At 38.7% G+C, this 24,750-nt stretch overlaps 1 protein-coding gene across 6 annotated transcripts in view; it reads left to right on the forward strand.

Annotated features, from left to right (window-relative positions):
• Positions 1–24,750, forward strand: part of MAST2 (microtubule associated serine/threonine kinase 2) — a 182,954-nt gene that overhangs the window by 97,435 nt on the left and 60,769 nt on the right. For all 6 annotated transcript variants that reach the window (XM_056497403.1, XM_056497398.1, XM_056497399.1 and 3 more), the window contains one exon: positions 18,663–18,754. In XM_056497403.1, coding sequence (XP_056353378.1) covers positions 18,663–18,754 — 92 coding nt within the window. The remainder of the gene's footprint in view (positions 1–18,662; positions 18,755–24,750) is intronic.

Here is a 24,750-nt window from a genome sequence, read left to right on the forward strand (position 1 = left end):
CTGCAAGAGATGTGAAAGTGCTGCTGCTGAGTACAGTGATAATGAGTGATATGTCTTCATCTACTGAGTTTTCAATCATTTTTGTAAAAAGCGTGACTAATACAGATTTAGGGGTGTTAGCTGATTGTGATCTTATTTCCTAACTATAAGCAGTCAGGAATTTATTTCTACTGTGATAGGTTTATTTTGTTAGTTAACTGAATGCTTTTTTCCCACCATTATTGCTCATGAATTTCAAGTCATGTTTTAGCTGACAGAGTAAAATTTTCATACCTTTTCAAATTGGAATTGGAAGGCCACATAATATCCTGAATATAATTCTAAAAGGGTAGTGTTCAGTTTCTACTTGATTGGTATGTGATATTATGAGGACACAAAAACTGATGTGTTTATTCTTTCTCATCAGTAGTAGACAGTGGCAGTTTGGTTCAGTGTACTCTAAATTAACTTTGTGAAATCAAACCACTATGTGATGTAGATTAACTTTGTAAAAATGTTTAGAAGCAGTAGAAAAGATGGTTGTGTTGTGCAGAGAATCTAAAAATCCCATTTGCCTGTTTTGAATTTCAGATGGAAGGGAATAATTTGGTCAATCAGATACTGTGATTCTTGATAAATATATGTATTAAAAAGATGGAATTATTTAATGGAAAAATATGAAGACCATCTAGTTCTTCCATGAGATTCTGTGGAAAGCTAAAGCGAGTCTAGTGGGATTTCTTTCTCCCAGACATTTGTGTGTCTTTTTTTTTTTTTTTTTTTTTGGGCTATATTGTGCTTGGAAGGCTGTGCCAGCTGTTGATTGTCATCTTTCTCATGTCTGTGATAAAAAGCCACTCAAGAAAGCTGAAATAGGAGAACGTCATTAGCTTTCCTACTGGCAGAAGTGCTTAAAGAAGCCGCAATAGAAAGGAAATAGATTGCATACTGAAATTAAAAATTAAAAAAAGAAAGAAGGAAGGCAGCTCCAGCGAGGTTTTGTTTAGACCCCAGAAAAAGCAAAAACATGGCAAGAGGGTTCTACAGGCACAAAGGGTAATGGTGAACATGTGGCTGATGTGCAAAGGGGGCGTGTGGGAAACCTCTGATGTGCATCACACAAGTCCTGCTTGTATTTTGTTGTCAAAATTCAGCTGGTTGTGTTGTTTTTGGGCACTAGGTGCTACGTAGGAGTTTGTGTTTACTGCGACTGACGTGGATCTGGTGTGGCTGACTTCAGGGGAAGAATGAATTTATGGTTTTAAACTGATCTTAGGAGGCACTGGAAGATTGGTTTTTTTTTTTTTTAAATTAAAAATCCACTTGGGTTACTGAAGATGAAAGATGGGATTTGTTTAAAGGTGGGAGTTTAATAAGCAAAATGCCCCCGATGTGCCTCATGTAGGAAAAGAAGAGCCACCATGTCAGAATAAAAACACAAACTAGGCAGTCAGTGGTGCTTTCTGTGCAGACACAGCTTAAACCCCCCTGTGTTTTTCAGGATTGAAAACAGTGCCCAATTATGGTTTTGAAAATACTGAAAATATTTTTTTTTGTAATTAGATAAACACAGAGAGATGTATAGAAAGCATGTATGCTGAGAATTCAGCAAACTCCAGGTTTAAAGTGCATATATTAGGAAGAGAATAAATATCTCATTTTGCACTGCCTCCTAAGGTGGAGGGAGGGAGGCAGGGATGGAGCAGGGAGGAAACAGAGGCAGTGGAAACAGCAGCAATATGTACGCTTGCCTGCCTGTCTCACATTAATGGAACAGCTTGCAAGGTCTACAGGGAATTTGCATTGGCTCTGTCACTGGTATTATTTAGTTCCTTATTTATTGCTAGTGGCTTGATTGTGCTGTATTTTCCCAGCAATGAAAGCTTTTAAAGATCATGTCTGACTCCTTTTGGACAGTGCTGTCCAATTTCTCTCTGCCTGCTACCAGCATGTTGAGACGATCCAAAAGGTAATCTAAGGATTTTGTGAGTAATTCTTATGATGTTTTTCTAAGCTACTTGTTTTAATACTGTTTAGTCTTGCTTTTTTTTCCTGTTTTAACAGATTGAATCATATTCCTAGTACGTTAGATATGATTTCTTAATTTCTTGAATGATTTGTAATTGTATTCATTGTAAAAATCATACTGTGCAGATCCACCGTTTGTTCTTTTAAAATATATTTATTTAAAGGCATTGTTCCTTCTCATACTATGTGAATGTGATAAGGGGTTTTTTTCTACAAAGTGATGGATAGATGCTTACTGGGAGGAAGCTGCTTTATTATTTGAAGTAGCAAAACAGTATTGTGTTGAAATAGGCAGCACCATGAAAGACTTGCAAATATTTTGACTTACAGCACTTAGAGTCTTCACAGAGATATGCATAACCTTAAATTTTAAATAATGCTTAATACATGCAGCATATTTTTTTTATTAGAGATGTGAATATGTTAATGTAGCAGTTAATAGGATGAGTGTTTGTATTTACCCTGCTGTCTGTATTTTGATAAAATCCCATTGAAGTGTGTGAACTAATGAATGGTATCAGATCTGATGCAGTACAGGGGTGTCCCTCCAAGACTGGGAAATATCAACATAATTATCGCTCATCAGGTGCTCTGTGGAGCTTAACGTTTGTAGCCTGAAAACTTACTGGTAAGACTGGTAGGTAGCTAATCCTGACTAAAGCAATATATTCAGATTTATGAGTAAACAGTTGCAGCTGGTACCAGAATTTCTCAGCAGCTGGTTTGTTGATACAGTTAGTAATCTAGGTAAGGCTCAGAATGTAAGATTCGACTTAGGTTTAGGGTGAATTTTGTTCATCAGCTATCAGAAATTATATTCATCTTTTCTAGAGGACTGTAGCTTCTACCAACTAATATTTCAGGGGACTCTTAATTTTTTGTTTTTATTCTACATTTGTGATTTAAATTTTATCAAAGTAGAGTTCTGTGTTGCCAATGACTTTTAGAAACCTTAGTGGCAATGAAAAAAGATTTTATAAATAAATAGGGATCTTAATTGCCATTGCATTAGCAATGTTGTTCTTTTCAAAATTGTGTCTTTAGCCTGTTTTTTAAAGTAAAAGAGCTCCTTGAGATTCAGGTTCTGTGTTGATGTCTCTGCTCCAAGCAGTAACTTTCACACCCATTGAGCAGTTGTAGCAGTGGTTTGACAGAATGACAGAAGTGATGAAAATAAAGCTTTGTGTTTTGCTGCAGATTTCTTGAATTTGGCTGGGGAGAGGAAAGGGAGGCAAATTATTCTCCTGTGCCTCCATTTCCAAAGGCTAAGGTAGGTTGGACTTGGCTTTCAGGTGCTCTTGGCCACCAACCTGTGAGCATGGGAGCAGCCTGGTGTAATGAGACCTGGCTGGCTGTGGGAGCCAGGGCAGCTGGGCAGGGCCAGCAGCAAAGGGAGCTTTAGGGCAGGGTGGGGAGGACACCTTTGCATAAGAAAATAACCTGTGTTAGACCTGCAGATTCTGGATCCTTTTATTACTGCTGCCTGTACAACTTCGGTTTCCTAAAGCCCCTCCATTCAGACGGTGTCCAGTGTGCCTAAAGGCAATATTTTGTGAAAATTCAACAATAATAATCTTCCAGACAGAATGGACACCCACAGTGTCTTTCATAACAAAAATAACCATCCTTGTTTTTCAAAATCTTGTTAGTGTGCCATTTTGAATTTAAAATTACTCATCAAGGTCAGAAGCAATTTGAGTGATACTAACAAGGTTTCAGGTGTGATATTTTGTCAGAAAACTCCTACACAACATTTACAATTCCATTTATTTGTTAGTAGTCGAAGTACAAAAAGAAAGAAATTGATCTGTAAATCCTCTGAGCATCTTAATGGAAAAGAGATGACTTTTTATTGATTTAATCACATAAACGAGTATTAGGTATTTCAAAATGATCAAACAGCACTATGAGTATTCAGAGCAGAGAGCTGCTGCACAAAGTCATGTGGTGGAAATCCTATTTTGCACAGGATGGAAACCACAGCCTTCAGCCAGCCTCAGAAATGAAATATTTGAGCATGTGTGACAGTTTGCTGGGAATATCACCTTCTGCCGAGCTGGGCTGGCAGTCTGCCAGCTCTTTGCCTGCTGTCTTGGGGGAGATGGGTGGGCAGGTTGGGCTGGTCTGAAGAGTATTGTGATAAATCACTGTAATAATGTGATTCTTGCCAGGCTATCTGTCCTGAAATCCCCTGTCCACATATGCAATGGCTGCTCCTGAGAGCGGGCACTGCGCATGGAGTGCATTGCAGTGCCATGACCTGGGTGTTTCTGTGTGCTGATGTTCTCAGGATTGTGGCATCTGGGCACTAGGAATGGAGTACTTCATCACTAAATGAAGAAATAATTATTTTCCAGTTTTAATTGGCCCCCTTTCAAAGCATAATGTTCACTTCCTAGTGCACTTCCTTTAAAAATTATGATTTCAATTTAAATTTCTCCTGCAGCTTTGCCATCTTGGTCATGTTTAGCAGTAGAGAATTTTTTTAGTGTGACGAATATTTGATAGAGTTTTCCTCTGCTCTATTTGTAAAACTTCTGTACAGTCCTGTTGCATTAGTGATAGCTTGTGTGCTCTTCTCCACCTTGGGTTTCTCTCAGTTTTAATTTGGTTTCACATTGCAAGAAAGAGTTACTTGTGGTATTCTGACTACTGAGTCATGGCACATTTCTCCATAATGGCTTCTGATATGTACTAAAAATCCTAGAGGACTTGACTCCCATATGGCTTCTCCTACATTAGGAGGCAAATGGGAAGGACTCCTCTTTCTCCTCGGTGCATTTTGTGGAAATGAGCTCTCTGTGCAGCTGGTGGGATCTCGCCGCAGCTAATGGCTCTGGAAAAGTGAACCATCTGCTGCTCCGGTCAGAGTGGCTGGATTGTTTCTTCTCCAGCCTATTCCCGGAAGGATAGAGAAAGTCAAGAGCAAACTGTAAATACATAAGTTTCTCATGGGAGGGGTGACATAAACATAAATCACATTTACCTGTCAAACTGGTTCTGTATAAATATTTATGAGTTTAAACTATAGGAGAAATATGAGAGCTCCTTGGTTCAAAGGGCATATGGGGCTGGTATTCTGATATCAGCTCTACTGAGGCATTGCCTATTGAAATTGGATTATGGAAAGATAAAGCATAATTCTGACTTATTTAAATTAAATGTCTCTGGATTTAAGTCCTTTTGTCTACACTTTAGGTGTATCTTGAATATATTCTTGTGATTTGATATTAACAGCACTGAAGAATTGTGCAAGTGAATGTTTGTTGGTCCTGTAAAACTGTCTTAGAATACTGATTTCTAATGTTTCCTCATTTTTTTCATTTTAATCTTCTCTGGGTTGGAACAGGCTGAGTCTGTGGGTTTTAATGATTTCACTTTTGTTTAGTAACTTTCTCTTTGCAAAGTTAAGATGGGAGATTTGTGTGTTGAAGTGACTTGAAAGATAATTCTGGAGGATGAAAAATGTGGATTTCTGTGAGAAAGGACATCCTGGATTTGTATCCACAATTGCCATAGATGCTTTAATTCCCTTTCCTCTTCTCCTTTCAATGAAAGAGCTTTAGTGATACAACAATTTGTTAAAAATCACAAGAATTAGCTGCTTATAAAGTGTAAAGCAATCTTTAAGTAGCAAAACACCTCTAAGATCAGTGATTCTATGGAAATAATTGTATTTCATTACAAACAGTTCCTTGGTAACTAAGAAAAATGCTATTCATTATTGAAATAGTCACAAACAGTAAAAGAAACCACCTTTCACTGGGAAGTAAATGAGCGAATGGAAATAATCAGGTGGCCAAGAACACATAAATGGTCCTTTCTGATGCACTGGTGTTTTTCTGCTAACTTTTCAGCTGCCATAACAGGACCACAGTGAGTGGCAGTGAATCCATACACATCCCCCCAAATGTATTCAGTTTTTTTTATGCTGATTCATCTAGATTGACGTTAAAAGCTGTGTGTGTCAGAAGGATGCCACCTCCTCCATATATACATTGTCACTTAGAAGAAAAACAATTAGTTTGATGCTAGCAGAATACTTACTTTTTTGTGGTAACATAATGCCAGCATTAAAAATGTGAGCCTATACTATAATTAACTTTAAAGTGACAGCTGTCACACCACACATTTCCTTTCTTAAATGAATAACATAAGAAATGTTTCCCTTATGTTGGGAAGGATGGGAAAGATCTGGAAATCTGATGCTTTTGATAATACTTAGCTTAATTTTTCTTTTGCCTAGCTCAGCACATTAAATGACCTCCTGACGCTCATAATTGGAGAGGAAATTTCATTCAAATTACTTCTGCTTGGTATTTCAACATGGCTTTAGGACAAAAGAACTGCTTGGAGGAGAAAAAATTTCCACCTTATCTTCTGAAAATCTCTATGACAATAGTCTGTTGGATTGCATGGAAATGTAATGGGTATTTTGCTCACTAATGGATGAGTTTTGGGGAGCTTCCAATACACTCTCCATTACAGAATATTTGCACTACTTAAATACAGTGAAAGAGGCTGGTTCAATGAATGGAAGGAAGGTCCTCCTAAAACCCCCAAATATTTGTAAGCATTCGGGCAATCCACCTGGACTGTTTGTAATTTCTAGTTTATGTAAGATTCTGTGTAAATAATATTTTATGTTCATTTTGAATACTGTTGGCAGTTTCCCTGCTTGACTGAAACCCAGGGAAGGGGTCTTAGAGGGTTAACACTGAAGTTTTGAGCCTTGAAAGCTTTTTGTTCAGATCGAAACTCTCTTGTATGAACATTTGGCTATTGCCCAGGACAAACCAGTTTTTCAAGTCAAAACCTTTGTGGAGAGGAAATGAAGCAACACACAGGTTGCAGACAGTTTCATGAATTATTTGGATCCTTCACATGAAGGAGACTGCTGAGTATAAAATAATTTTGCACTGGTGTTTTAAGTGATCTAAATAAAATACTGGGGTAGGAGAGTGGTGTATTGTTGAGGAGAGGTATGAGGAAAACTTCACAGAGGATGCTCAGATCACTTAGTTAGTTCTACTGTGGAAAGACAGAGAGTACATACAGGCATGTGATTGGCCTGGAAATGTGCAGTTCTTGTGTTTAATTGAAGTCGACACATTTGGGTGTTGGAATCCTCACAGAGTCTGTGCATCTGCTTATTTTGACTCTTTTTTGTCTCTGACAAATGCATTTTAAATGTGAGTGCCCACCAGCCTAAAGCTCTGGGGTGGCCTTGGAGATGTATCTGGATCTGAGGAACCTCTGCCCAGGCCATGGTGTTGCCCTTTGCAGGACCCTGTTCTTTGGAGAGGTGAAGTTGTGGTCAGCAGCAAACTAAGAGATGTTCTCTGGTGCACTTGGGATTCCTGTTATTCTACTGGCAGCTGAATGTTGAGCTTACAAAAAGCTGTACACATTAGAGCAAAATGTTTTTAATAAAAAGGAGACCTTACATAAGGAACTGAGAGATACATTGCATGGCATGTCACTTTCTATCACCAGACACCTGCCTGGGGAGAGATTACTTGGTTTTCAGTTGGGTGCTTAACACTTTGTATTGGCCACAATTTTGGTTACTATATTCAGCAGGTAAACCTCTTTTCAAACCATTAAGGAAAGCACCAATGAAGTGATTCCATTCTACATTTGTAGCTAATTATCAGATAATCCCTGAATAGTTTTTCTTCACTCACAGCCCCATTATCTTATTTTTTTCTATTATTTTGAGGACTACAGATTAATACCTAACTGTTCTTTAGAGCAGATTTGCTGGTAAAATGAAACGTACTTCTGTAGTGAAATATCAGAGGTTATTCCAGGCCTCTTAAAAATTTAATTTTAAAGACTGTTCTGGTGCATTAATTTTGATTCTATGTCAGCTGAAGGTGGAAGGGTCCGAGAACTGGGATTCAGAAAGAGGATGCTTACAAGTCCTGTGCAGGGGAGTCTTTATGCCAGATAGGAAATCCAAGCCACCTGATACCAGTCTCTTTTGTCTATCATTTTAGGCAATGTTATGCAGTAAGTTGGACGTGTTTTGATATTGTTAACTTAATCAATCACTATCTTTCCACAAAAATGCCTCAACTGTCATGTTTTATATGAGGACAAAGCTTAGTCATGTACTGAAAATCTAAGCAAATGTTATGTGTATATATCAGTGTGATGTCTCCCCATATTCATTACTGCCTGCTGTGTTTACGTAGCACTGAGCACATAATTTAAACTCCCTCAGAATTAACAGAAGATGTAAACGTCACTTGACGTGTTGTGTTTGATGTTGAAGGAGTTACTTCTGGTATCATGCGACACTGGCAGTGAGCATGTGCCAGAGGAGACACTCACAGTGACGTGAGGTGCAAAAGCTTCTGCAGGCACACATGAGAACAGTCTTCCCCTGAATCTTTGTTCTCTGAGGAAGAGAGCTTGAATCCTGTGGTGGCATTTGAAATTACTTATTTCCAGTACATTGTGTGTTTTCCTGTCCTGGAGTTTTTTTCCAGTCTTGATTGCATGGTAAATTAGGATGTTACAATTAGCAGACCTAATTTAAATTAAGCATGATTGCTATGGAATTTGAATACCTGACTTTCTGTAAGTGTTTGCATTTGTCTTCCTCTGTCTCTTCATTTGTGTACATTCTGCAATTTTCATGGGTCTCACTTGTTTTCCTGCTGGCCATGCTGGTTTCAGACTATATGCAGAACAGAACTGGGGCAGCAAGAATGCTGGGATTTCACAATGCATGGCTCCCAGAAATGAATTTTAAAATAATCTTTTACTTGTACAGAAATAGGCTAATGTTATTTAACAGCCCTATCTTTCCCCACTTTGTCTCAGAGAAAATTTGGGCTATGTTTTCCTGTGCTTGTGAGTTTCTGCTAAAGTTTGTTAGACACCATTTGTAAAAATACTGCTCATGGGTTCTTAGTTCCTTTAGTTATTAATAAGTACATAAAGCATTCAAACAGCTTTTAGCAGTTTTTTCACTTGCATTCTGATCTAATTTTACATGAGGTACATTTATTAAATATCTGCTTTTTTAATGGCTGTGTAAATTATGGCTCTGATTTTACTAGGTTTTAGTTTTTTCTTACTTTCTTTTATGATTTTTTTTAAGTTAGCACTGCTACCATCCATTTTTTTTTTGATCCATTCACATTTTTGTATGTACTGGCCTCTACCATCTTGCTGTAACTGGAATTGGTTTTGATTTTGCTTTTCAGCCTTCTTAAGTAGAATAGCTCTTAAAACAAGTACCCTTTCTTGGCTGTGGTGAACTGCTTTACCCTTTGGATGTGCTGCTGGTATAAGCTGTAGCTGTCAGCTTGTGACTTCTAATGTTTGTGTTTTTCCTCTGCTCAGTTTTGTGAATGGTTGTTCCAGCTTCAGTCCACTAGAATTTCAAAACCCTGTGTGTGTGTATCTATTTGTGGTACACATTTGTATAGTTATTAAACGGGAACAGCCATCCTTGTATGAAAAATTGATGGCTTTTGGATAATGTACACTTGGCTCAGCAAGTATGCATTACACAAAAGAATGAGGTTTACCATGTAATCAGGCTTGATTGTTCCAGAAACTTCCCTTTGCTGCAGATCTGAGGGCTGCTCTGTGTGCCAGGGCAGGATCTGCACCCAGGCCTCCCCCTTCTCCTGCCCTTTGTGGGTTTGTTGCTCCATTAACATGAAATGCCTTTTACAGGTGTATTTTCTTATTATTTTAGTAGTCAGTTTATTTGATCTGATATATACTGCAGTATAGCTATCTAATGTGTTTTTGTAAATAATTTTTTCATGTCTTTTTAAGTGTGTTGTTTCTACCTGGGACAGTGGTTTATCGACAGACCTGTCTCTGTAAATGAGTAAGGACCACATAAACAGAATGCTTTATTTCAACTCTGCAGTGTATCTCTCTACATGAATTTACACCAGTTTTAGTTCCACAGAACTTCAGCTCCTGTCTGCCTCCTTCTTTGACATCTAGAGCCAACTCTTATCTCTGTAGTCCCTTTTTCATCCCTGCCATTCAGTGAGTGCATTGATTAGAAAGGTTCCAAGCTGCATTTCTTCTTCCAAAGCTGAAGGGAGCAACCTGAGCCATCTGTATTCTCTCTCTGCATCTGTTCTGAATTAAAGCACCACCTTGGCAAACACACCTTACCTTTGTCTTGCTGTGGTAGGGAACTGCTCTGCTCAGCCCTGGTTGAGTCCAGACAAGCAGAGCATGGCATTTTCCTGTCTAAGCTTAGCCCTGGACAAATATCAGATGTTTTGTAGCCTGTCTACAGAGATTACAGGTTTGTTAAGCCTGGATATTTTCCTAATACATCCAGTAGACCATTATCAGTCTACCTTAGTACACTCATGCTTTGCTGTTATTTTTTAGAAATGTTTTTGAGTATTTTTCTCCCATCTCTGTTGTGTGTGCAAACATGAGCAACAAACTGTTTTCAATGCTTCTGTTTGAAGGCCTTTAGAGGCTGAATATTTGTATGTACGTGTATGTAAGTACTTTAATACTTTCACAGAAAAGTGTTTTCCCCTCTTGAGGAAATGAACCTTTCTTCATTGGACTGTCTTTAGAAGTATCCTGTTCTTTTTTTCAAATTTTATTAAGGTGATGCTGATATTTTTCTTTTGGTTTTATTTTGTAAGAAGCTGCTAAGATTTGGGAAACATTATTGCTTTAGGAAGAGAGATCTTGGTGATGAAAATAGAAAGCACATTCTCACCTTCTAAGTTTACAAGCAGAAGTATAAATTTAAATGATCATTGTAAGGTAGGCAGCTTGGGACTTTTATTTTCTGGATCTATGTTATTACCTACTACACTTTGCAACTGGGGATAAATTTGAGAATTGTTTACCTATTCTATGAATATTTTTTATATATTCAAATTTTGCAAAATTAAGGAAGATAAAATGGAATTCCAATAAGAGAAAAGAGCACAATTCTCATAGCAGGCAATGTTTAGGGCAGGCAGTGCCTCATGTATATGTTGAAGATTACCTTGGGATTTTTTTGGGTATTTTTTAAAAGGTCAGATATTTTAGTGCCTTTAAGCTTCTGAGTTAAATCCAAAATATCTACAAAGCCTTTCTGTCAAAAGGTATGTAGAACTGAAAAATAGAGGGATGGTGATTTTACAAAAAGCTATCTAAAATGGTGTGGAATTGGTTGCAGAGGAGTGGGTTTATTGTCTAACAATGTGCTCTTGTTGTTGTCTGCTCTTCTGGCACATTTGTGCCATGCAGTGCCGTGTCCTGTTCAGGATTTTCTGTGCTCTAATATGCTGGGAGCTGGTTGCAAGTTAAATATGCTGGGTGATGCTTAAGAAAGTTGATGTTGAAGAGCTGAGGATGGCAGTAAGTTGAGGCTCATGTACAAAATAGGTACCAGGGTGGAAGCACTGCCCAGCACTTGTCTGAAAGCCACAGCAGAGATGTAGTTCCAGCTGGTAGGAAGGAGCATCATAAGTAACATTCTGCCAAGTGAGCACAGCCCCTGACACTCTTCAGTGGGGTTGTTACTGCTGGTCTCCATAGCTGGAAAGATGAGTCTTACCAACAGAGCAAAACCTTTCCAGTGGAGCTCAGGAGAGCACCTTAAGAATGTGTATTTTTAAAATGTGGAAATAATTTGATTGTAAGCATCCTAGTCTTGTTCAGAATGTTGCCACCCTGGTTATTACTCTACTCTTTGGCCATGTGAAAATCTGTGTTCTGTGCAGTAGAGGCAGCTCCCTGGACAGTCTGGAGATTAATTCTAGAATAGTGTATTGTTAGAATAGATTTAAAATTAGATCAGTAATTAATCTTCATGCTGAGGTTTGGAACCGCAGGTAGCTGATAATGAGCTAATTTGTAACATCTTTTGAATCTTAAACTAAGAAAATGCTCTGAAACAAAATGAAGAAAACTGTTCATGTTGTGTGCTACAAAGCAACCAAATGAGTTTTCATATTATTTTATGTAACATTTACATTAAACCTGGAAAACTTTCTTTCCATTTTCAGCTCATTTGCTTTGTTTTGTGGATGCATCTTTGGGGAGAGTGTCTGGAGTAGGTTTGTTATATTGCAGATCTGTATGTAATTGTATGCTCCACGGTTAGAAAATTTGAAACAATATAAAATCACTTTGTCATTTCATTCTGGAATTTGTTTGCTTGGATTTTTTGGAGGAAAAGAAATGTGATAAACTATCTTCCATGAGAATTGCCAAGTAGAGACTTATTTAAAAAGCAGCTATGCTACGTGAAGCATTCCATAATAGATTTGGAGGCAATGGGAAATGAAAATGTGCTGTTATGCTTAGCTTTCATTCAATCAGCCTTTCACACTTTGTGATGTAACTTCATGGCATTATAATGCCTAACACAACTGAAGTAGGAGATAGGAATGCTTGAGAAGGTTTATGTTTTTGCCCATTAAATAAAGTCTATAATTATTCTGAGGTCTCTCTTCTGTAGTCAGAGATTTTTTTCTTACTTTTGTTCTTTTACTGTAAAACAAAGATAGGCTTGGAGTGTGTTGAGAATAAAGTGGATTTGTGTAGTTGAGAATGGCTGTACCAGTCATTGTAATTTGTTGTGACATCTCATTTTGTTTGGCTTTGCAGAGTTGTTCCTATGCTGTTAATAATGCAAAAGGTCTGGACTACGCAGTGTGGCGTAAGCAGGTGTGCACCAGCCTCAAGCATTAGGCAAATTAGACATAAATTTGGTGTTCACTGGCAATTTCAGCCTTTTCTTTTGTAATTTCTTAGCTTGCAGTGATGCCACTTCTTCAATTTGAGCTCTAAATGAAGCAGAAGGGCTTGTCTAACATATAGCTAGGTTTAGATGAAAAGAAAATGGTCTTTCATGCAATAAGTTAATTCCTAAGTACAAAGATGTTACTTGTCCTTAAAACAAAAGAACCATCTGCACCCATTTTACTCCTTGCTTTGTAAGTCTTGCATTGCTTGACTCTGTGTTCACCTTGGTTAATGTGTATGGTAGCACACTGAAAGGTGTGGTGGCACAGAAAACCATGTCCTTTGTGTGTTTTACCCCTGTGCACTCTCTGGATAGCTGTACAGAGATGCAGCCCACACTTCACAAGCTGACTTCATCTTTTTCCTCCATGCTCTTCTTTTTTTTTGTCCAGTTTATTCTGTTTCAAAACAATGGGCAGTGCAAATTTGAGTGGAACTTGGCTTGCTGAGCAACTTGCATCTTGTTTTGTGTATGTGGTAATTAAATGGTAGAAAACTTTTTGTGGAAGAGGACCCTGCACTCAGGCAGCTGGTTTTCACTGTTGTTTTTATTTAGGTTGCAAAGTTCAATCCTATTTGAAGTTCTTCAGAAGGATGCTGGAAACAGGAATACTGTAATCCCATCTCAGGATCATGGGAGTTAGGAATTGATCTTATAAAGGAGTGAATGGCAGGTACAAATTATCCAGTGATGCACTGGACAAAAGCTCCTTAGTTGTTTACTCTGAACAAAATAAGCAGGAAGGAATCCAAATTCAGGATGTTTCCTTGCTCCTGGGGCTTTTATGACAGGAAATAAAAAGGTGATGTTGGGAAGAAGATAGTTCTGTGTCTGGTATGATGAGACTCTGCCTGCAATCTTTAAGAAGTTGCTTGTTGGACTCATGCTTCCATCCTTCATATCTAATTGTGTGTAATTGTATTTCTTTACAACAAAAGAAGTGTTTATTGTAGGAATGTGCAACCCCCCCAACCTACACCACGAATAATAACATTTTTTTTTACCCCAGTTATTCTAGGATGAATAACTCTTAAACTATTCTTGAATGTGGAAAAAAAAAAGAAATCAGTTGAACCAGATGCTTACTTATCTATTTTAGAGAACTAATTATCCCTGTTGTTGGTAGTGCTAAAGCTTACAAAATTGCTTCCATCTTTGAATTACTATAATTAAGACGATAACTTCCACATCTAGTTAACATTGCTGTGCAGCTGCTGCATTCATTGACATGCAGATTTTGGATTTTGTAAATTTTCTGTCATTGTGGATAAAAATTTTAAATACTTATTTTCATTTCCAAAATGTCTGTTTCTCATAAAGAACTCTTTGTAAAGCAAATCAAGTGAAACCAAACTTCTGTAACATCAGAGGAGAATCTGGTGAAGTTTGGTTAGGTGATATTACATTTTAACCACAAATAACTTTTGTAGATATGATTGCTCTGAATTTTGGATCCCAGTTCCTAGGAATTTGAGGTCACTAAATGGAGTGTCAAATCTGGAACAAGTCTGATGTTTGGCTTCCAAAATGCTGTTTTGAAAGAAGTTAGTGCTAGAGTTAATCTGGCACTCTGACAACCTGAGGTAGTTTATAAAATTCTAAAACGAAGATTTTTGGTTGAAGGTTGGGCTTGATGATCTTGTAGGTCTTTTCCAATCTTAGTGATTCTATGACAGATCACTAATATGAATAAAATACATTTATGAATAATCACCAAAATGTGATTTAAGCTATGCTTTTTCCATATATCTTATTTCTTCAAGTTGATTTTTGTCAAAGTCAATGAGAAGGCTTGTGCAATCAGTATTATCTTGTTTACTTACACACTCTAGCAGCTTCAGCTATGAGAAATTACTCAAGGCCTATAAATTCAGATAGATTTTGAGAAACTTCCTTATCATTATTCATTTATAATAACCAGCATCACTATGAAATTGCTTGATAGTGATGGTTGGTTATTTATATTTACATTGTTTTTTTCTGTGGCCCTTGCTTTCATTACATGGATGCCTCATGGGCATTAATCAGTTTTGCTCAGTGAGCTGAAGATGTCCCCTGAGTAAACTGCTAAAATAAAGAATCAAATATCGATTTATGCTGGAACAGAGTCATTGATTTCTTTTTCAGCCTGAACAGGCACATGAAGCAAGGTGCACTCATGATGCTCATTTTAGGAGCTTTCCCTGGGCTTGTCTGGTTGGGGTGCAGATGAAGTGCTGGGGGCTGCATGCAGGTCGCAGGTACAACGCCAAATGTGCTCAGAAATAACTCTGGGCAAGGGTGCTGGCTCAGGAGCACATTTCAGTGGGTCCAAAAGCAGTGTCCAGTTACCAGACCCAGGCAGTGTTCAGTTTCAGGAACACACTGGGGACACTTCAGTACACGTAACAAACGATACTTTCACTGCAGGCAGAGAAGGTAACTCCAGAAACAGAGTAAAAACTATTTCTTTGCACAGTGATGCAAAGGCATTGTTTCAACTGTTTTATATAAGCTACCAATTTTACTATATGTTTTCTATTTTTACGATTAAATCAGGGTGCTCCTGTGTTCTCACAGGTTTCTAGGCTCAGGTTTGGGTGTGTGGGTGTTTGACCAGGTTAGGGAGGGCAGCACCTCCAGAGCTCTGCATGGGCTGGAGCTCAGCCCTACAGCTCTGCGCCCCACAGAAACTCTGCACTTTTAAAATTGTGTTTTGCCTAAACTGCAAGACCTGGAGGGGATTTGCTCTCTGAAATTATGAAGTGAGATCTGAGAAAAAAAAAAGTTAACAAGACCCATAGCAAATTGTGAGAGGAAAGGAGGTTCAGGGCAGGGCTCACCTTGTGTTTAATGAAAACAGCAAAACTTTGGCTTATAAACAAATAATAATGCTTGAAATCTCTCTGGATTGGTTAAAAACTGTTTTTTTTCCAGTTAAAAAGTAAGATAATAGCCAACCTTTTCCCCTTTTACTTTCTCCTATTACTCCTGTTTTCTTATGTAGATTGAATTAATTTTTGAACAAGAAATCATACAGTATTGTTTCGAGAATTCATGAACGGCAATAATAATTAATGCAATTTAAAGGATTGACAGTATGATCCCCTCATTATCATTTGCCTGGTAGCTCACTTTTGAGCCCAGCACTGTCTGGCTAAAATGAACCTTCCAGGAAATGATTTTTTCTTCAGTGGAACTGTTTCTGCCAACACTTCAGTTGACTAGTTTGAATTTCTTTGGCACTAAGCCCTGCTTAAAGCCAGCTTTGCTTCCTTCATATTTAGCTGTTCTTTAGGAGGTGCTCAAATGCTGTCATAGTGACTTGTTGGGGGAGAGGTCATCCCACTGAAGTCTGCTTGTTAACTCCTCCCTTCACCCTTTCTTTTTTTTTGTGACCACCAGAACTTCATCACTCTTCTTCTGCATTTCCTCTAAGATTCCTACATCTGTTAAAAGCTTTTTCTCTATATGCAGAGAGCTCTCTTCAGCCAGTAGAGAGTATAATTGTATATTTTTCTCAACATAGAACATGAATTTGAGAAGTTGAGTGTTGTGTTTTTAGTCTCTGTTTAAGCTTTGCCTTATTGCCAACACACGTAAGTCAAAGCAATGGCTAAACAGACCCAAGTGATGTTTCTCTTTTGGAGATGAGAGATCCAGGAAAATTAAAAGTTATCCAATGCTAAGGGTGCAAAGAGAATAATGTTTTATTCCCAATTTGGGGCTAGGCTTTCACTCCAAACCATTCCCTCCTCTGGGTACATTTGTGTAAACCTGACCTATTTTAAGGGGTCTCAGCTGTGCTTGCTCTCCATCCCCTTAACCCTTTCTCTTTTGGCTCCTTATCTTGGCAAAGACAGCAAAGAAAATGGGTTTGTAAAACTCTGTTCACTTTGGAAAATGCAGGCAAGCAGTTAAAAAGCTCTGAGTTTGGGACAGTTCACTTCCCCTGTTATGCTGTTGTTTAAATATACCAAGTTTCCATAGCCAGCTCCAGACATTGCTGTGATAAAGTGTGCTTTAGGAACTCTCTTTAGCAAAGAGATAAAACTGTGGAGAATGGAGCTCTATTTTCTCACTATACTAGTGGTTTTTATTGAGCAAGATTTGAAATGCTTACATTATATTTGATACTAAAATGCCCAGGATTTTTTTTCTTTAATTTCTTACATATATTACACTAAAATATTTAGGAATTTCATGTTGCAAGAAAGCTTTTGTGCTAATGTAAACAATGATTATCTGGTATTAATGTTGGAATTGAGTATTCTGGTTTTTCTTTCATAAGTTACTGGAATAGTGTAACTGAAAACATGTTAAAAATATCCACGAACTGGGATTTTAAGCTTCTTAAAATCAGGCTGTTAGTTTTTCCGTGAGATGTGCACAATGGTAATCAGTTTTTGGATGGACTGTTGCTGAATAATACATGAATGTAAATGGAGATTGTATGGAATCAGTTGGATAATTTTGAGGAATGCTTTAAGTACACTAAAGAGCCTGAATAGCAGTTAATGGTGCTTCAACTTTATTACTGTTTATTATAGTTGGCAGTTCAGTTGTATTTTTTTCTGTATCAAGTTCTCTAGTTTCCTATAGAACAGCAATAAAATAAGCTTACAAATAATAATAGTCAGATGCACTGTATCCTGTGGCAGCAAAATACTTTTGCATTAAATTGTAGTTCTTGGCAGCCTGGGTGTGTTTATTGTTGGGCAGCTCCAGCAGATCAGTCAGTGCACGAAGGACCTGGCAGATGTCAGCATTTGGGCTCTGCAAGCAAAGAGGCTTTGCCTGTGCCTGGGGACCCCAGTGTGGAGCTTCACAGGGCACCCCTGGAGTGGGGCCAGCGAGCTCCTTCCTCAGCCTTTGCTCAGCTTTCCCTGCTCCTGGCTGTTTTCCCACCCCTATCAACACCAGTGGGATTCTAGTTACCTGTTTTGGGGACTGCTGAAGTAAGCAGGAATGTTTCTGCCATGTAAGAAGCAAGCTGGAGGTGCAAGGAATAGATGTGTGTAGCTGTAATGCTTGGTCAGTTGTAAGATTTTGTTGGCAACTTCATTTTTTCTGTTTAAGCAGCAGGAGAAGTGGCAATCACAAAGGGATTTAACTATTTAGCTGCTCTTCTTCAGAGCTCCCATGATTTAAAAAGGTTTCCCTCGCCCAATGCAATTCCTTTTATCATGTTTAGAGCTGAATGTTTGTTATCAGCAGTCACAAACTGGGAAGCAAATGGAGGAACACATCCTTCTCTTCATTTGGCTCAGCTTTCCCAACAGGGAAAAAATCAATCTGAACTGTCCCACAAGAAGTGTCACTTTCCTTGCTGGAACAAAGTCATGGCAGCAAGTGGAGTTGATGTGGTGGAGGTGTGTCTGAAACCTGCTTTGCAGAGTTTTCCATCAGTATTGCCTCGTGTTCACAAAGATTTTTGGGTTTCAGGCTTTAAGTTTGATTAGTAATCCCACTCATCTGCTGGGTTGTGCTAACACTTTGCTCTGTAATTTTAACTCTGCCCTGAGGAATATGCTCTGGTTTCTTATAACCAAGCCAATAACTGTAATGGATTTATTTGCTAGGTTGGATATTGGTAAGAGTATCCAAAGCACTCTGGGGTATTTTACATTGTTTTTTGCTTTTTGTGTGAGTTGTAAAGCTTGAGTTGCACATATTCTATGAATCAGGAATGAGTTACCAGCTATCTCCAGTGGCCTGTGCAATAAATGCTTCCAGAGTGTGAAACACTTGCTGCTGACCAAGTACCTTTTGTCCCTGTACATTTTCTTCTTTGCAGGATCACTACTGAGATCAAGAGTATGAAAAAAATCCCACTCCAAGGAGATTCCTCCTTAGCAGAAAGAGATTCTGCAGGACCTGTCCCATTTGACTGTGCCTAATGGTTTATCTTTCTTTCTTTCAGCTGTCGGACAAGCAACAGGAAGAGTTTGATTGTAACATCCAGCACATCTCCAACTCTCCCACGGCCACATTCCCCTCTTCATGGACACGCAGGTAACTCCCTAGGGCTGCTCTACCTGGGAATCATCAGCACAAATGCCAGTGGTCACTGCAGTGAGTCTGAACCTACTGATACTCAGCATCAAAATATGCCCTTTAGAAATTACTCTGGTGTTAGTTTTTCACCTTCTCAAACTTGTAAGAGGGTCCTTATAGTTTCGAGACAAATGTTTTATGTTCTGCACTTTCTAATTTGCTTCCATATCCATCCTCCATCCTTCCTGGGGGGATTCTATCCTCTTACATCCTGAAAAAGAGCCTGAGATGGAAAACAAAGCCAAATAAAATTAGATAAATAGGTTTAAGTGAATCTCTTGTTTGGGTCTCTGAGCATGGTTGATTTGTGGCAGTGACTTAGCTGCAGGTCTCATGAGCAGGAGCATCCTGCCTGTTTCCGTGTGCCTCTGGCAGCCCGGCAGCTGTGCAGTGTGCCATCTTATGGTCTCTGTCTGCTACTCATTGCAACAGCAGGTCTTTGGGAGCTTTATTTCTTTTGTACACTGCTGCCAGTTTTACCATGGCAGCAACTGGGAAATGCTCATTTCAGAGCACATGGGCCCGGGCTTGTTAGTCATTGAAATGAAGCGTGTGGAGATGTTCTTCCAAGAGAAAAAGAAGGAATAATTCTTCTGAAAGGGTCACACATGCAGATTCAACAGCTTGCCTGAACAGCATGTTCCCTTGTTTTTGTTGCTGAGGGAGGTAGGTGATGTGTGATGACTTTGTTCTCACTGTTTCAAAATGCCAGAGAGGATGATTTGGCTCCAGGTACATCCCTGATGGGCACCAGGCAGTAGCAGGAAACAGCTGGAACGTTTGTGGCACATCACCCACAGTGGAGCCTCTCTGGAAACACGTCACTGCTGCGTGTAAGACAAGGAATGTTGTTTTCATTATAATCACTGTGTTCCTCCTACATGGCAGTATGTTCTGTAAATGCTTTCTGGAGACTGAAACTGAGGCAATGCTGAGAAAGAACAGCAAACTGATAGTAGCTCAGCTAGAAGGAGCCATCTGCTTCTGTTTGCAGAGCTTTGCATCCCAAGAGGTGATATCCTGCCTGTTGGAAGGAAAAAGAAGTCTGAAGTTATTGTTCAGGGATGCCCATAAAAGCCTCAGTCACTCTTAGGTTTTCATAAAAATCTGCCATATTTTATTGGGATGTTGTAAAAAGCCCAGTCATGGAAAGCTAGGAAGATGCTTTAAGTGCATTATTATTCTAACATCACCCATGATTTTCAAATTAAAATGTTAACAAATCTTACTGATGCATTAAAACCATATTCTGCTTCAGAATCTGAAATAAAATACAGAGCAGAAAAAATGTGTATAGGACCATCTCCTTCCACTTCAAACTCCCTTGTTGCTGTTGTGTATGGTTATGGTAGCAATAATTTTGTAAAAATTAGTTTAAACAAGGGATTTTTCTTGGTAGACTTTCTCCACTTAGTTGCATTGTGCTTTTTGCTTTGAATTCATGCATGTGTTGGTTTCACTAAATTCTAAATTAGCTTTACAAGCCTTTAACTGATAAAAAGAAATGCTTGGGAGATTGCAACAATCTCCCATTGACATGATCATTGGTCAGAAAATAAATGCAGAAATGTTCATAATAGAAACATGTATATTTTATTTTCCTTTGATTTGCTTTTCTCCTCTGTCTACTTAAAGAATTGAATTTCTTCTGGTGGTTTTGATGTTGTTTCAGGCTTTACAAGCTTATAATTTATTAGAAGTATGTGTGTGTAGGAAGGAAGAGTAGCTACTCTAAGGTGTGCCACCTTACTTTAGCAGTAATTTTCAAATATTTCTTTTTTTCCCCCTGATATTGCATATGGGATTTAAAATATTAATTAAAAGGACATGCTTTGTTACCTTTTACAAGAGTAGCCAGTAGTGCACAGGAAGATAAATTAATTGTAATTTGGGTTCTCTACCAGTGCTATATTTAGGAGTCTTCCCTGGGAAAAAAATAATTTATTCAAGAGACAAAAGTAGATGAAATTTAGAGTAGAGTCACAAATATTTTCTTAAGAAATATCATATATGAGGAGTGAATTTGAGAACAGGCTGTGATATTTGTTTAGTATTTGAACAGAATCTGTCAGTCTGTTTGTTCAGGCACACGTAGTGATGAGTTACTAAGAAATCCTGGTGCCTCTTTTGTCTTTGAACTTTTGTCTTGTCTTCTCAATGCCCATTCTGAACCTCTTCTACAAATCAAAGGAACAGCAAGCATGCAGAGAAGCCAGGGAGGCTTTCTAAAATGTTTCTGTTCAGACACCACACTAAAATAAATTCCTGTATAGCAGTAATGTCAGGAGTTACTCTTCTGTGCATGATGTAAAGGGCAGTGAGTGAGACCAGAACAGTTGTCCTTCTGTCAGGGAAACCTACCTCCCCATGAGCATTGATCCAGGCAGAGGCACTTACTGTCTCAAACAGCATCCCAACAAGATGCCAGGCACCTTCATATCCTAGAAAATATAAGAAAAAGAAGAAAAGCATTACTTAAAAAACTTTCAATATTTGAGAAAGAAGTACATCCAAACACTTTGGACCCTGCCATGAAATCACTTCTGAATCAAGAGCACTTAAGTGTGCTAGTTCTGCTTTCAAACTGCATAAAATAGGATTTTCCAGAATGAGCTGCTACTTTGGCATAAAGGATGACAGCTCGTGGGGAAGTCACTCTGCTCTTTAGTCTTCCAAACTTGTAATGGCCAGTTTTAGGAATGTAAGTTTGAAAATTTTACCTTTATTCTAAATCATTTTTGTTTTGAATTGAGAGGGGGAAATAAAGAGGTAAAACGTGTATATTTGTTAATTTTTTTTCTATTTCTTTGAATCAATTTTTTAAAATCTGAAATTACCAAGAGGTTACACCTTAAGGTTCAAAACTAAGTTGCCACCAGATTGTATTTTAAATCAAAAAGCCTAAAATGAAAGAAGTAACATTATAATTTAGTAGTAAAGAGATAGGTACTTACAGCTGGAAAATTGAAGCTCAGGCTATTTTAAAGTTTGCCTTCCACAGCTGTGAGGTAGCCAGGTTCTCTCTGCCTTCCAGTGGAGGCACTTGTCACTGCTGGGACCTTTGCCCTGCTCCCATCTGTAATGGCACACGGAGGGAGCTGCTCACAGGCAGCCCTGTGCTACTGAATTAAATTATTCTGCTATTACACTGCAAGTTCAGTTCCACCTCCTGGCAGAAAAATGGCTATTGCTGAGGTGCCTGTTTATATATTAAAGTGTGCAGAGTATGTAACATCCCACCCTAGATCCTGCCCTGGTTATCAAAGTTCATCAGCACATCATGCCTGTGATCCTTGGGTGGTGTGAGAGCACCATGGCACTCATGAGACTGGTGGTACACAGGGTGCTTTAAATATTGTGATAATTTTGAAATTTGTGTGTGCTGGAAGGCATCTAATTCTGTAACATGCATATGACCTTTAGCTGCTTGCTTTAATATTCAGCAAAAAATTTGAATATCCTGTATAGAAGACCACAAAAACTTAGCCTCTTGTGTTTATTTATTAATTTTTATGGCTCTTAGAAGCAGGTTTTACAGCATGGTTCTGTTGTGAGTTTTTGAACTCATAATCTATCTGATGAGTGTCATTCATGTTTGTAGGGGATAGCTGAGACTGTCATTGCCTGTGAGGTCTGGTTTCATATTTTGAAGGTAGAGGATTTACAAATGCTTTGGCTGCATCCTTGTTCCTGTGTCCGGAAGATGTAAAGGTTCCTGCCTCAATTACTGGCATTGGTGTAGCTGTGTTGATTCACATGATGGGCAATCATTCTGTGTAACAGCCTCCCTTGAGACAGAGGCATTTCAGGTTCAGTAGCAGCCAACTATAACCCTGGAGCAACAGGGGAATCTACCTTTGCTGCAGAATAAATAGGGTTTCGATCAGCCTTGGTGAATGAGACCATTGCACTCAGGCTTCTCTTATTAAAATACCTTCATCTACAGCAGATGCAGCAGTGCAGGGAAATATTAGGGAAAGTAGAAATTCCCTGTCTCCCTGTTGTTGTTTTAAAAGCTTCACCAAGACTTGAATTGAGTAGAAAAACTAATTGCTTTTCATTTTAAAACTACAAGCAAATCACAGGGGATCTAATTAAAATTCCAGTGTCTGAAAGGAGATATACCATATACATCTGAAAAAGCAATTGCTCAAAAATTAGTAGTATTTCTGTACCACACAGTGCAGGCTCAGAAGAGTTTGAACACCCACATACTTAATTTCAAAATTTAAAAACTGTCATTACCCAATTTGCTCAGTTATTCTGAAATTCCATTTTGATCATACCCCAGAAAGTTCAAAGATTGATGAAGATATAAAAAGGCAATGACAGTTCACTGCTTGTTTATAACAACATCTGGCAGTGAGGTTTTTGTTCAAAGCTATCATCTTGACACAGTAGTGTTCATTGTCAGTAAAGCTTGAAAAATGAGAAGGCAAAGACCAAGGTTTCCACCAAAGCTGGCAGCCTTCCTTGCTTTGTTAGATCATCTGCCTAACCATGGCAAGACCTCACTCCTGCTGCATCTTAATATGCTCCTTCAGCTTTCTGCTAGCAAGGGATTGGTGACCCTTACCCTAAGGTGTGTGCTGCTACCAGATGTGTGTGCTCATGCATGACTCAGTTCTAAATTTTGGTGACTTCTTCAGTCTCCTTGGAAGCTTGCAGTGCATCTTCTTGTGGTTCAAAAGTAGCAAAATGGTTCTGGTTTTCCCCTGTGACCATAAGAATTAAGATGAGTACAAGCTTAATAAATGAAACACCAAAAGTTATTTAGCTACAGGTTTCTGGTCACTCTCTCCTATCTGCACTTGGGATATCCTGGGAATGGGTTAAACAGTGTCTGGTTTTGGATGAAGACTTTAACTGTGTATTAAACTGTGAACTCATTGTTAGTCTTTACTAACAATACAAAAGAAAATCAAGGCAAAGGAAAACAAACCTGTTGCTAAAACTCTTTGCTTTTAGTTTAGTTTGCTCTTGATGAAGCAGATTGTGGAGTGGTCTGGAATTCACTTACCTCTCCAGTTCTCTCATCACCCCATGACACATGTTACATCAGCCTGGGGCTGGTTTAATCTCAACCAGCTGCTATTTTTCCCCTCATAGACTTGCAGACCAGATGGAGTTTGCTGGCCTGTGCAGCACTGTGGCCATCCTCATACCCCAGGAGGTATCAGCCTGTTCCCCCTCCCCTCCTCCTCCTCCCTGCCCCGACACGTGTGCCAGGTGTGCACACCTTGCTCACAGAAGCTGCAGAGATGCTGCTGCAGACTTTTGTGACCCATTTGTGAGGCTGAAATGTGAGGGAATGTTGCCTTTAATTTAGCACTGTGCTTATATTCTGCTCCTGCTAGATGGAACAGCAAAAGTGTGTGAATAACTTGGACTGAAATTAATGTGACTTAATTATAAGTTTAATTATAAGCTTCAGTAGGTTGCTGGATGGGACTATAACCTCAAAATCACTGCTGCCCTGAGGGGCAAGCTGGGCAACTTGAGCTTCTGGAACAGAGACAAGTCCTTTGCAGATGACTCATACTTAAGATCTGACTTTTCAACATGGCTTTTAAAATGAAACCAATTTATATGGGATCTAAATTTAAAACCATTTCTGATGTACCTTGCAGTGTATTGCTTTTCCAGAATCTATTTAGTTTTCCTGGTCTTCTTTTAGTGCTATATTGTTGTCTTTGCACAAAGAAATTGCTGCTGCCACGTTTACTATGGATAGTTTTTCTTCTGTACTCGTATTAATGACTGGGCAGAGCAAACCACTTCATGCCCAATGGAAAGCACACTGATGTGAAGCTTCTAAATTCATCCATAACTTTCAAATATTTCTGCAGTTAGTCTATGAATGATCCTCGCTTTTAGAAGGACTTTCTGTGCGATGGTTGCTTTTTACTTTGAAATGAAATACATTGCAATAAACCACTGACCATGCTTACAAA

Source organism: Oenanthe melanoleuca, chromosome 8 (assembly GCF_029582105.1).
Source record: "Oenanthe melanoleuca isolate GR-GAL-2019-014 chromosome 8, OMel1.0, whole genome shotgun sequence".
NCBI classification, from domain to species: domain Eukaryota; kingdom Metazoa; phylum Chordata; class Aves; order Passeriformes; family Muscicapidae; genus Oenanthe; species Oenanthe melanoleuca.